This window comes from Entelurus aequoreus, linkage group LG17 (assembly GCF_033978785.1).
Source record: "Entelurus aequoreus isolate RoL-2023_Sb linkage group LG17, RoL_Eaeq_v1.1, whole genome shotgun sequence".
NCBI classification, from domain to species: Eukaryota; Metazoa; Chordata; class Actinopteri; order Syngnathiformes; family Syngnathidae; genus Entelurus; species Entelurus aequoreus.
This window is the reverse complement of record NC_084747.1, coordinates 52,353,421-52,368,455: the sequence shown is the minus strand read 5'-3', so window position 1 is coordinate 52,368,455 and position 15,035 is coordinate 52,353,421. Positions and strand designations below refer to the sequence as shown.

At 39.2% G+C, this 15,035-nt stretch overlaps 1 protein-coding gene across 2 annotated transcripts in view; it reads left to right on the top strand.

The window, feature by feature from the left end:
• The window catches only part of grid2 (glutamate receptor, ionotropic, delta 2), a 1,088,972-nt gene that overhangs the window by 888,761 nt on the left and 185,176 nt on the right, over positions 1–15,035 (top strand). For both annotated transcript variants that reach the window (XM_062025903.1, XM_062025902.1), the window contains one exon: positions 4,002–4,197. In XM_062025903.1, the coding sequence (XP_061881887.1) occupies positions 4,002–4,197 (196 nt within the window). The remainder of the gene's footprint in view (positions 1–4,001; positions 4,198–15,035) is intronic.

The window sequence follows — 15,035 nt, the reverse complement described above, 5'->3', positions numbered from 1 at the left end:
CAAACAAAAACATCAATTAAACAAATCGTTCTGCGCATGAATTCCTTTTAGTACAAGTTAAATTCAAATTTGATATAAAAAAAAGTATACAAATGAATAAAAAAGTGTGAACAAGATTTGTGATGTGGGAGGGAGAACCTCAAAATAAAATTCTGCTTAGGGCCCCAATTTAGTATGGTGGAAAAATGCTGATATTTTTGTATTTATGGTAAAAAAATAAATAAATAAATAAATATATATATATATATATATATATATATATATATATATATATATATATATATATATATATATATATATATATATATATATATATATATATATATATATATATATATATATATATATATATATATAAAAAATAAAATTAAAAAAAATTAAATTGCCACTGCCCACTCAAGTATAGACATGTGGAAGGGCAACTTTGGAATGTTTCCACCTGGAATGTTCTTCTTTATCACTGCCTGTCCTCACTGCTTTGCTCTGTCAGGCCCGTCTAGGCGAGCACACGCCAGGAAATAACCAGCTTAAGGCCACTGAAATGATTCTACTGAAAGGAGAATCTTTGGTCTGAGAGCGCGGCTGACAGGCCCGACGTACATTCCCGCAGGGCGACCATTAAGGCCAGTGATTAATTGACCGCAATAAAAGATTCATGTTAACGGCAAAGTCCATTAAAATGTTGAAAGGCATTTATTAGGGCGGGTCAGGGAGACCGTTGTGGAGAGGGCAAGAGGGAACCACAAGAGTCCTGACCTTGCGTAAACACGACAGTGTCTTTATGTGCGAGTCAGTATTCTTGTAATGAGGGGCCAACGCTGCCCTCCATCCATCTGGACCCTCTGTTGAATATGCTTTGAGCATGGTGAAGTACCACTCAGTCAAATATACAATACAAGGAATATGTACATAAAAAAATTCCATGTGTTTACTGCTTTTTGGGCAAACAAAATACACTGGGAAAAGTGTAGCCTAGAGAACGCTTTTTTAATTGCAATTTGTCATTTTAATTGGTGATACTCTTTTTTTATTAGGTAATTTTGCTGATGATTAATTTGAATAATACATCACTACAGTTTATAGTTAACTATAATACAATAAAGTACACCTTCTCCTAAAGGCACAGTGATTATATTACTAAACAACCTCGCTCCAACATATCTCTCCGACCTCCTTCAGCCTTACTGCCCCACCCGATCCCTAAGATCAGCTGATCAGCTGCTACTGACGGTCCCTGACACAAGGCTGAATCTTAGAGGCGACAGAGCTTTCGCCGCTGCTGCTCCGAAGCTCTGGAACGACCTACCTCTGAGTGTTAGACAGACATCCTCTCTTCCTGTTTTTAAATCTCTCTTAAAAACATACTTTTATTCCATGGAGTGATATCCATCCTGCTATGGCGCCCCATAATACACCTGCTGGGAACCTGTTTTTATGTTTTCATGTTCTATTTATTTTAGTTATTTATTTTTTATCGTGCTCTGTTTGTGTTGTGTTGTGCTGTGTTTGCTCGTTTCTCTTGTGTTATCTTTTAACCTGCCCATTGTACAGCACTTTGGCTACCCCTGTGGTAAATTTTAAATGTGCTCTATAAATAAAGTTGATTTGATTTGATTTGATTTATATACAGTCCAGAGAATAGGAAAAAAAATGTGCAACTTATTTTTACATTGGTTTGGCAAGATCTTGAAAGATTTTACCAAAATGAAGAGACAGTTAATTAGCATTATTATTGATATTATTATATTTGCTTTATTATATTATGTTTAATGTGCATATATATTTGAATATATATATATGTATATTTACATATACAGTACAGGCCAAAAGTTTGAACACACCTTCTCATTCAATGCATTTTCTGTATTTGCATGACCATTTACATTGTAGATTGTCAGTGAAGGCATCAAAACCATAAACGAACACATGTGGTGTTATGTACTTAACAAAAAAAGGTGAAATAACTGCAATCATGTTTTATAATGAAGTTTCTGTGAAGCTGTGATGAATTTTTTGTACACTCTTGGCATTCTCTCGATGAGCTTCAGGACGCAAAGATGAGGGCCCATTCCAATGCGCCCTCATCTTTGCGTCCTGACGAGTGCACCGTGGGCCACGGCCACAGGCGCTCTCCCTCCGCTGCGGGCGTGCCTCCTCGCGCCTCCTCGCGCCTGCAGACAATTTGCAATCCGCGCAGCTGCCCGTGATGAGCGAGCTGCCTTCATAAGCCGGCACAACCTGCCATGCCGGGCCGGAATATAACCTTCTGTTGGCGTACACGTCTGCCCTTGTTCCTGTGTTGGCGAGCTGTGCGTCTCGTCACCTTTTTGTTCCCTTGCTTCCCGGACTGCCTTTTGGATTCTCGACCTCCCGCTTGGAAACAGACCTTGTCTTTTCTCTCCTGCCCTGGATCATCTGCCTGCCCCACGGACTTCCTTGTTCCTTCGCTCTCGACAACATTTGGTAACACACACCTCAGCTAACTACACACATAGCCTCACACACACACACACTCTTGGGTTTTGACACTCTCCATTTCCTCAGTGTAGTTTATTAGTTAGTATTGTTTATTATTATTATATATATTGACTATATATATAATAAATTAGGCCCTACGATGAGGTGGCGACTTGTCCAGGGTGTACCCCGCCTTCCATCCGGATGTAGCTGAGATAGGCTCCAGCACCCACCAAAAAGGGACAAACGGTAGAAAATGGATGGATGGATGGATATAATAAATTGTTGAAAAATATGCCCCCTGGTGTCTGTTGCCGTCATCTCCCCCTAGTCAAACGTAACAGTTTTACAGACTCTCTTCAAGCTGCTTCCTGTCTGTGTCTTCAGGATGTGCTGTTTTGTGGGCGGTCTTATTTACATAGCTCCACTTTGACTGTGTCTCCACTCCGTCAGCAATGTTGTAGTTTTTAGTGCTTCCATAGCGAGTCTACTTGCAGATATAAGTTAGAACTATACATTACTTTGTATTATAAATGGCAACAGCAGAGGATGCATGTGCATGTACGAGCCATTCTGCCCCACAATAAGAGGATAGACAAAACGAATAAACTTTTTTAGTACGTCAGACTACAATGGTGGACTTGCGCAAAGCTCTGCAGGTATAACGTACCATATATGGAGATATCCGCTGACTGTCACAACGAGGGGGTTTTCGCAACTTACTGCGAGGATTGTTCTCCCGGGATGCAATCGGACTTTTCCGGACAAAGGTAGCAAGTAGGAACATATTTATTAACTAATAAATCCTACAAAGGACAAAAGTCAGGAACTAAAACAAAAGGAAAGCGTGCCGATGGCACGAGAGGCTAAGGGACATAAAACTTAAAACAGGAAACATACGCTAACACTTAGCCTGAACTATGGACATGAAACAAACAAAACTTACTGTGGCAAGAAACGAGGAGCATGATCTAAGCATGAAACAATCAATGACGCCAGGGCAACTAACTGGCAAAGACAGGCTTAAATAATAGTCTCTGATTAGAGCAAGTGCGTGTCCCGAACACATGAGGCAGGTGAAACTAATCAGTCGTCATGGAAACTAAAGAAAACAAGGATGCACAAAAACAGGAACTATGGAGTCTTAAACTAACAGAAAATAACAAAAACATGATTCAGACCACAGATCATGACACTGACGACACAAAAACATCATAAGTTGGGCACATTCCAAATGGATCTTTAGGAGAAAGTATAACAGAAAGCAAGATATCCTCACCATGGCTACAAGGTTTGATGTAAAATTTCCGGGACTTATACAGATCCCAAATACACAAAAACAGGTACCAATAGGTAAGAAAAGTTGCATAATAGGTATGCTTTAACAGTTTGTTGGAATAGAAATACGGAATTATAAAACCACATTAGATGCTGCTATGTTGCTTACTTAAGTGTCCCAAAACTACCATAGTCTAATAATACAAAATAATCTCCAGTTAATTTTACAGATACATGACAGTATGTCCTTGTTTTTTTCATCTCAGGTCCCTGCAGGACCTGTCCAAGCAGACCGAGCTTCCTTACGGCACCGTGTTGGACTCTGCCGTGTACGACCAAGTGCGCTCCAAGGCCATGAACCCTTTTGAGAGAGATCCCATGTACTCGCAGATGTGGCGGATGATCAACCGCACGGGAGGCGCAGAGAACAATGTGGAGGAGTCCAAGGAGGGCATCCGAAAGGTAAGAGTTGAGGGTAACGTCACTGCACAGCTGCAGTTACCGTGTTTTCTGGACTATAAGGCGCACTTTAAATCATTGTTTTTCCTCAAAAATCGACAGTGCGCCTTCTAACCCGTTGCGCCTAATGTAAAGAATATGTTTGTTTGAGCTCATCCACCTCCAAGCTATTTTATTTGGTACATGGTGTAATGATAAGTGTGACCAGTAGATGGCAGTCAAACATAAGACATAAGTGTAGGCTGCACTATGATGGCAATATGTGTCAAGTAAACAACACCAACATTTTAAATGTTCCATTGAAAATATAGAACATTACACACGGCGCTCAAAAATCTATCAACATGTTTTAGTATGACTTTGGTAAGCTATGAAGCCGCACCGCTTGATGGATTGTACTGTGCTTCAACATACGAGTATTATTATGGTGTGTGTATAAGGTAAGACACATTTTGTTTTGCAATATTATGCAAAAGCAACTTTTATTACCTTGTGGTACCTGCTGATCTTTATTTGGGATCTGCATAAATCCTGAAAAATTGCGCGCCTCTGCCTTTGTATTCGTGCCGACACCGTAGTCGATAAACTTCTTCTTTTTCTCTATCTTCTTGTTATGGGACATTCATCCTCCGCTGCTGCCATTTCTAATATAAAGTAAGCGGTAAAACATACCGGTGTAGTGAGTTTACATTATTCACCCAAGGAACTTTAGTTATTAGAGTTCTGGTAGGATGAGGAGATGCTGCTCCGTTATTGATTTAAGTAAAGTCTGAATGTCATTAAAATAGTTAGTTCCATCTTTTGACACTTCTTCCACTCCCGTCCTTGCACGCTACACCGCTACAACAAAAATGACGGGGAGAAGACGCTGCCGAAGGTGAGCCCCGTAAATAAGACCGCCCACAAAACGGCGCATCCAGAAGCGACTGTCAGAAAGCGGCTTGAAGAGGATCTGTAAAACATAATCTATGCAACATTTTGACCAAATAACCACCATTACATGTTATGTAGACCACAAGGAAGTGTTTTACATATAGAACAAAATAAAAATAATAATACAAATAAAATAATAATATGACTCATTTAATGTGCCCTATGTGCTTGATATATTAAAAAATATCAAAAATATACAATTCATCGGCAGTGCGCCCTATGGTCCGGAAAACACGGTATTTAATGGACACGTACATTCCAACAAGTAAGGCAACATTCGGAGAGCAGAGTAGGATCCCCTTCCTTGGAAAACTAGACCACATGCTGTACACTGACTACTCCAAAGTATATCCAAGTTTCCTTTCCTCGGTATTGTGTATTTGGAAGATACATTGTAACAAATGTAAGGGGTGAGATACGGTGTAAAAATGCACAACATACATAATACACAATTATCTTGCAGGCAAGGACATTGGATTCTTGGTCCTATTCGCCACACTTGTTGCTATAGACTGGGGGTCGGCAACCCGCGGCTCCCTGGAGTTTTTTAAAAAATGTACGAAAATGGAAAAGATAGTGAAAAAACATATAACTTTGTTTTAATATTGTTTCTGTAAGAGAGCAAACATGACACAAACCTTCGTAATTGTTAGAAATCAAACCGTTTATATTGATGAGAGGATTTGACGAGCGCCATTTTGTCCTACTAATTTTGGCGGTCCTTGAACGCACCGTAGTTTGTTTACATGAACAACTTTCTCAGACGCTGCCACAGAAAGACGTGTTTTATGCCACTCCTTCTGTGTCTCATCTTGTCCAACAAACATTTTATGCTGTGCGTGAATGCACAAAGGTGAGCTTTGTTGATGTTATTGACTTGTTGGAGTGTGAATCAGGCATATTTGGTTACTGCATGACTGCAAGCTAATCAATGCTAACATGCTATTTAAAACCTCTTAAGGCCCAAGCTGTTTGTTTACATGCTTTTTTTTATTTCTCTATTATATATTATATTTCGCTATTTGAGCTTATTGGACCCTAATTAGAATAAAAACTAAAAATCATATTTTTATATGATGTACTTAGTCCATAAGTACACAAACGTGTACTTCATGTGTAGTGACATGCTAAGTTTTATTTTTACATTTTTTTTTCCAAATTCCATTGTATGTTATCATCTTCTGACACCACCAGATAGCAGTATAAGTGTCCATATGTCAGCATAAGACCCTAATTCAGTAGTGTACACAATTTTGGAAATAAGAGCTAAAAGGTGCTGTCCACGCATGTGTCCACGAAGGCCTCTAGCTGTATGTACATATTGCTTCATTATGCCTCATTTGTTGGTATATTTGAGCTCATTTAATTTATTTTACGTATGTCCTCGCTGTATTTAATTTATATTTGCAATGTCTGTATGCAATATTGGCTGCATGTCTGATAGTTGTTTGTGTGCCATGTTGTTCCAGACCACAGCAAACGTTACCCAGCTTGCAAAGATTGTAATAAATCCATTTAACTTGGACACACACATCTATACCTTTGGCCATTCTAAGCCATTCTAAGGAGTTATCTCACCCTCTGAGAAGCCTCCGTTTTACTAGTGTTACAAACACTGGTAGAGTAAATATTACACTTCAACAAAGATTTGCGTCAGCCTGCGACACATAGTCATTTTGATAGTTAATAGCTAATATAAACACTTACACCAGGGGTGTCCAAAGCGCGGCCCCACGGCACATTCTAAAAATATGATTAAAAAAAATGTAAAACATAAAAAGTGGTATAAAAGAGCAAACAGGTGAAATGTAACAAGAAAATGTTGCAATGTTTACTCTAATAACACAAAGCTGCCATGAAGGCTGTTTCTTTCTTGAAAACATAATAATGAATAAACGTTGTTATAAATTATTGACCTATTTAAGGCTCCAATTATGTCACATTAAATATTCCACTAAGAGATGTTTTTTGGGGAAAATGTTGCATATTTTGTGTTTGCCATGTAAAAAACTGAGCTGTTTTTTTTTTTTTAAAGAAGGGCATAAAATAAACAAACAAAAAAACACGAACAACAATAAAACTTATAATTGACAGATAGATCTGAAGCTGATCTCGAGATTATTGTGTTAAAAGTAAACAATATGAAACATTTATAATACATTTTTTAACACTTTGATGTTAAATGATTTGAGCGGGATTTTTTTTTGTGTGTCATTGCTCAAAAAATAATAATGAATTAAAATCAATGTTGTTATGAGTTATTGACCCTTTTAAGGCTCCAATTATTTTATAATCTCAAATATTCCACTTTGAAATTTAATTGGGGGAAAATATTGCATATTTGGTGTTTTTTCCATTAAAAAACAGGGTTTTCTTTGACAAAAAGGGCACACAACTTAAATGTTTAAAAACGTTGTATTGACAGATAGACCTAATGTTGATCTAGAGATTTAAACTTTGAATAATAATAATAATAATAACAGAAAAAACAATAATACTAAATAATGAAACTTTTTTTTTTTTTTTGACCAAAACCATTTAGGTTCACCGGGATCAAGCCTGAGTGGAGGCCTAAATGTATATGTTTTATATATTTATTGTAATGGTTTTTAAAATAAAAAATATGAAAATGGCCCCCCGCTTGCTTTGATTTTTCAAAGTTTGGAAAAAGTTTGGACACCCCTGACTTACACCATGTGTTGCCTTCATCATAAGACTTATATAAGGCTTTTAATTTTTTCTGGCTCCAAAGGTTTTTTTTTTGTTTGTTTTTTTTTGGTCCAATATGGCTCTTTCCACATGTTGGGTTGCCGAGTTCAGTGTGCTGAAACACATGGCAAACACACACTTTTTAGTACAGTATAGAAAAACACTAACAAGGAATAAGGCTACAAGTTTATGTTCCGACTGAATTCTACAACATAGTCGCTACTCTGTATTGAATGCAAAATAAGGAGAAGAAAGAAAAACAGTGCCATCTGCTGTATCTGGTAGAGCACTGTTATCCGTCCATCACTATCAGGCCTTTTCATGTCATTATCCACACACAAGCTACTGTGTTTCAGGAACGATTACCATGTGTGTGTAAATATTGGTTCAACATGATCATGCAAATTAGCATGTCGGTGGTAAAAGCCATATTTCACACATGCACGTGCATTAATTGCATGATTCTCCCTGACAGCTCATCCCCAGCCTTAATGTAACAAATAGCTCACGCTGCACAGGATTTTCTATGTCAAAAGGAGGATGAGTCTGTGTAAATGACGTTTATGACGCGCAGATAGCGTATACGTGCGTTTGAATGCTTAATTCCCTCTGTGATGCGCGACACTGATTTGTACGCATCCCGGCCTCGGCTATTCCCCACTGGAGGGCTGCGTGTTATTCCTGCTGCTGTGAGCGGGAGCATCCCACTTGAACTGCAGCCAGCGCACGGGGCCTCTAAAGAGGGCTGAGAGGAGTGATTCAAGAGGCGTTTTTTTTGGAGGGGGAAAGAGAAACTGCGGAATTAATGCAATCCATTACAATGTGGTGGACGGCGTGGATTGGATGGTAGAGCGGCCGTCCAGTAGCTCGATGGTTCCTGGTTCGATTCCAGCTCCCGCCGTCCTACTCACGGCCGTAGTGTTCTGGTGGTCATAGTAGGTGCAAATTGGCAGCCACTTTTCCGTCAGGGCAGCTGTGGCTACAAATGTCAAGACTTGGTCCTTGGGGTGTTTTGTTTTCCCGTAATGCGACGGAAAGTTGGCGCGGGCAAGGCGTGAATGTGAGTACATATTTTACTTAACACTATCAAAAAAGAACAAACGAAAGGCGCGCACGATGGCGGAGAACAAACTTGACTATTGAAACAAAACTTGCACAAGGGCAGAAACTATAAACAATAAACAAAAACGTACTTGGCATGGAACGGTGAAACAAACAGCGTGAACTGAGCATGGAATCGTAAACATCGCATGAAGCAGAGTGATGATAAAGTCGCCAGGCCGACTGCCTGGCAACTGAAAGCTTAAATAATCGTGACATGATTACAGCAGGTGCGTGTGTCCAAATGAGTCCGGTGCGTGAGTCCAAAAACAGGTGAAACTAATAAGTAGTCATGGAAACAAAACAAGCAAGAGTGCACAACCAGGAACTAAAAAGAGTCCAAAAAATAAACAGCACATGGCCAAACAAAAACATGATCAACAGACATGACAGTAGCTTACCACCATCAAGGTGGAGCGAATGAATGATGGTTCTCAGTTCTATGTAAAGCACTTTGGGGGTCTACAAAACTGCTATATAAATACCTTTTTTCTTATAAGTAATATATAAGCATCCCACTATTCATCCAATCTACCTGTCAGGTTCAAACACTGATGACATCTATTAAACAATACAAGAAGCAAAGAATCAAACAGAGGCAAAATTCAATTTTGCTCAATTGAGGAGAAATGTGTCGACCTGTAGCCTCTTACAGTGTCACCCACGCTCTGGCGAAAGATTGTACGCCACCTCTTTTTATTTGGACTTTCCCTGTTTACATAACAACGTCTGTTTCTAAAGGATTGGGGAGTATGTAAACAGTCATTGTTTTCGGTCACATTAACACAAAAGAAAAAGATGCCTCGGGCTTGGGCTGGTACGGGATTCAGCTTGAGCAGGTCTTCGATGACAATAGAAAACTCTCCTCCCATCGTACACAATGGAATTTTCCAAGCCTTTGCTTGGTGTAACAAAGACAGCCTCTTGTCTGTTCATTGGGAACTCAGAGAACGGAAAGTTCTTTGATAATTTACATACAATTTTTCTGACACTACCTTGTTTGTTGTTGTATTTTATTCAACATGCAATGGGCTAAAATAATAGACTAATACTGAGACAAACTTTAATGATCCACAAGGGAAATTGTTCCACACAGTAGCTCAGTTACAAAGGATGGAAAGTGTAAGGTTGGAAAGGATAATGTAGGTATAAAGTAGACTAAAAATGTACCGTAGTAGCAATATAAAATATAACATATATGTAATATGTACATATTATATATACAGTATATGATATGTACTGATATGTTATGTTTGGTAACACTTTAATATGGGGAATATATTCACCATTAATTTGTTGCTTATTAACATGCAAATTAGTAACATATTGGCTCTTAATTAGTCATTATTAAGTACTTATTAATGCCTTATTCTGTATGGCCTTAATATACAACCAGTAAGCCGGTAACACTTTAGTATGGGGAACATATTCACAATTACTAACCCTAATCCCCTAACCCTAACCTTAACCCGAACCCTAACCAAATAACTCTAAATTAAGTATGTGTTACTTAGAATATGCTCCCCTAGTGTCCAAATAACTCTAAATTAAGTCTTTGTTACTTAGAATATGTTCCCCATACTAAAGTGTTACCATGTTTTTATATAATATATACAATATATAACAATTACCATGTACAATATTACAGTATATGTAACAGCTGCAGCATAAAATAGAGAGTAGATCCAGCAGAAAATATACATTATAAACAAAGAGAGGTAGCTAACATAGAAGCGGTCAGGTAATAGACAGACATCATCTGTTGCTGTATGGCGAGTGATTATACAGCTGGATGGAGTGCGGAATGAAGGAGTTCTTGAATCGAACACTGTGGGAACGAAGCTGAAGGAGCCTGTTGGAGTATGAGCTCTGCCAGTGACGTGCACTCAGTGGAGGCAGGTGAGGCGGGGCCTCACGTGCCATCATGGAAAGAAAGAAAATGTAAAAAGAAAAAAAAAAAAATTAAATTGTTATATGTATCCAGTGATTATACTATAAAGTTATTTTCCATTTAACTTCACCAGTTTTAGATTATTTTTATTCAAAATCGCTGATTTTCACATTTGCCGTTCAAATACTGAGAAGAGACGTCACTGCGTTGTGCCTCAACATGGATTGCGGACTCGGCTGACTGCTGGCCTGCTGTGTAGTGAGACCGTATTGCTATATGAACTATATTATACATTTCCATAGTTTAGTTAGCTGAGGTATATAATGTACAGTGTATTTTGTCAACAACTGTATGTGTGTAACATATTTCTTGTGCTGAGCAATCATAAAACTGCTGCGAAGACGAACTGGCTGAGGCTCGCAGTAATCCCGCCTCCTGGTGGTAGAGAATGCACCCCCGCCGTAGAATGCACCCCCTGACGGGAGTGTTATATCAACTAAAGCCCACACTTAAACTTTCCACGTGCAAGATTGAATCTATTTTAAAAAGTTATTTAATAAGAAGCCAAAAAGTTCAAAAACAATAATGTTCGTGTTGGAGGAGTTGTGAATGACTGAAGGGCCACAACATTAGGTACACCTGCAGACTGCAGCACGGATTTCATATTTCATTCATTTTTTTTTTTTTTTTTTACTTTTTATCAACCTGAAGTTGATATAGGGATTTACTGTAAGTGTTAAATAAATAAAAAAAGATATTATTTGACTTATTTTTAACGTTTTAATGACTGAGACTCTTTATGGTCCCCGGGAGCCTTAAAGGTTAAAAAATAAAAAATCCATATATTTTGTTATGGTTTGAAAATGAAAAATATCAAAATGGCCCCGCATGCTTAAATTTTTCCGTGTGCGGCCCTCAGTGGAAAAAGTTTGGACACCCCTGCTGTACGGGAACAGGTCGCTACGTTCTGTCCCGGAACGCAGGTTAGCTCTGGCTTAAGAAGCCCGGCGTCTCATCAGCTTCAGGTGTGCAGATTGCTGATTGATTTCACCGGCGCAGGTGCGCGCTTGGAGGTGCCCTCAGATGAATGCGCATTAGAATGCGCCCGGACCGTGACACAGTACCCTTCAACTATCATTGTAAATGGTTTATAAAATTGCAGTACTTGCATTCTTGTCACTATTTATTTGAATTAAAAGATTGTTTTCGTAATTGTCATTTGCAATGTAAATTATATGTATTCATTATATTTATTAGTCGAACAATTCAGCGCAACAAGCAGGGAAGTGCTAGCCATGACTTAAGTGCACCACCGGGGAGCCCGGTGTAGCTCTTAATACAATGTAAATGAATGCAGGGGATTGAGGCATAGACACACCACTTTAACGCAGAGCACAGAGTGATAAACAAAAAGGTGAAATTAAAAGGCGTCAGCAGCACAGCAAACAAAAGACGTGGCACTTAAAGAGAGGCAGGGGAGAATGCTACAAGGACGTCTGGAGAAGAATAAAGCTGAATGAATTCAACACACACACACGCACACACACACACACCCACTCATATACTGCAGTCTTAGGGCTGCACGAGCGCTTTCTTGCTGCCACTCTGTGGTTGTCACTGTCACCGTCAAGGATTCACACCAACATATTCGCTCCAGCTCGCTTCTATTTCCGTCTATTTGCGATTTGGGCGGGTGGTTTTGTTCAGTTTACTGTTAATGTGCCTTTTACAGAAATGGCTTTTTTTCCAGGCTTCCGATTGGCTCAAACGGTGCCGTGGCACACTTTGTAGTCACACGTCGTGTGTGCAATGTGGACGGTGGCTTTTAGTTCACTGGCGAGCTCTGTTGGAATAACTCTCGATCAGAGGGCATTTGTGGACCGTGGTTCGAAGTCAGCGTATGCAGTTTTAGCTGTGCACGTTGGCCAGTGTTTGCATTGGTGCCGTGACCCGGATGCTACTGGGGTTTAGAGGGTTGAGTGTAACGGATGCCAGCTCGTGGGACTGTGACTGTAGGGCAGTACATAGTGTAAACCTCAATTCCTGGCACATCAAGAGCTGTGCTGGGCAAAGAGTCAACGACCCATGGCTTTTCTTTAGCTCGCACTGCTGCACTTTACTTAATGCTCGCTCTAATGTATGCATGTGTTGTTTCTGTAATTTCCCCATTTTAGAATTAATTTATACTGTATTTTCTGGATTACAGAGCGCACCGGCATATAAACTAGAGATAATGGCTTTTTTGCCGATATTCTGATATTGTCCAACTCTTAATTACCGATTCCGATATCAACCGATACCGATATATACAGTCGTGGAATCAACACATTATTATGCCTAATTTTGTTGTTCCATAAACAAGGCAAAATACAAAGGCGCCTTGCCGTTCAGAAGTGCGAAGCAAAAACTTAGTTTGAACCTACATAGCAGAGGATAGACATTAAAAGTTAACCATAGCAAATAACTAGTACAAATGACACAAACAGTCGCATAGAGCGAACATTAAACCCCAGCCGAATGATTGGCAAGACGGGCATATAACGAGGCATGATTAGTGTTGGCAGCAGGTGGGGACACTAATAAATAAACAAGAGTCTGGTGTGTAAGCTCGGCGCTCCTAGCAACGGGGACGTAAACAAGTAAGGATTGAAGCGCTGGCAACATAAATAGACATTACACCAAGGAGAACTATAACAGAAACAAAATATAGTATTAATAAAATCTCACTTTTTTAAATTAAACTTTTAAGAGTGACAGATTACAATACGTGCTGACCAATTTTTGCATCTTGTTTTTGTACACTTCCGAGTAGAGCTTTTTTGCCGATATCCGATATTCCGATATTGTCCAACTCTTAATTACCGATTCCGATATCAACCGATACCGATATATACAGTCGTGGAATTAACACATTATTATGCCTAATTTTGTTGTGATGCCCCGCTGGATGCATTAAACAATGCAACAAGGTTTTCCAAAATAAATCAACTCAAGTTATGGAAAAAAATGCCAACATGGCACTGCCATATTTATTATTGAAGTCACAAAGTGCATAATTTTTTTTGACATGCCTCAAAACAGCAGCTTGGAACTTGGGACATGAGGAGGTTGAGGTGGGCGGGGATGGGGAGGCGGGGTTGAGGTGTGTAGCGTCCCGGAAGAGTTAGTGCTGCAAGGGGTTCTGGGTATTTGTTCTGTTGTGTTTATGTCGTGTTACAGTGCGGATGTTCTCCCGAAATGTGTTTGTCATTCTTGTTTGGTGTGGGTTCACAGTGTGGCGCGTATTTGTAACAGTGTTAAAGTAGTTTATACGGCCACCCTCAGTGTGACCTGTATGGCTGTTGACCACCACTTGTGTGTGTGAAAAGCCGTAGGTATTATGTGATTGGACCGTTAGCAAAGGCAGTGCCTTTAAGGTTTATTGGCGCTCTGTACTTCTCCCTACGTCCGTGTACCACTACGTACAGCGGCGTTTTAAAAAGTCATACATTTTACTTTCTGAAACCGATACCGATAATTTCCGAACCGATACCGATAATTTCCGATATTACATTTTAAAGCATTATTGGACATCTCTAATACAAACCATAAATTATACAACAGAAAAACATTTTTTCCCACACATATGTGTTGTGAAATTAGTTATTTACACAAATAAATTTTGTAAATGATTATTCACATACCTTAATTGCCTGTAACATAGCAGTAAAACGGCTGATCAAACAAAACAGAAGTCATCGTCATGGACCCACTAGCTGCGAAACAGACTCAATAACTCCACTGTGAGAGTTTGTTAAATTTACAGAGGAATTTGTGAAAACCCCCAAAAATGCCATTGTAAGGTCATATTACTAACACAGCCACTCATAAACGGGTTAGCATGTTAGCTAATGCTAACAACGCTTTCTTAAAGGCCTACTGAAAGCCACTACTACCGACCACGCAGTCTGATAGTTTGTATATCAATGATGAAATCTTAACATTGAAACACATGCCAATACGGCCGGGTTAACTTATAAAGTGCACTTTTAAAATTCCCGCCACACTTTCGGTTGAAAATCTCCTTTAGATATGATTTATGCGCGTGACGTCATAAAATGCACAGAAGTGTTTGGGCCCTATTGGACACAATACACAAAGCTCTGTTTTCTTCGACAAAATTCCACAGTATTCTGGACATCTGTGTTGGTGAATCTTTTGCAATTTG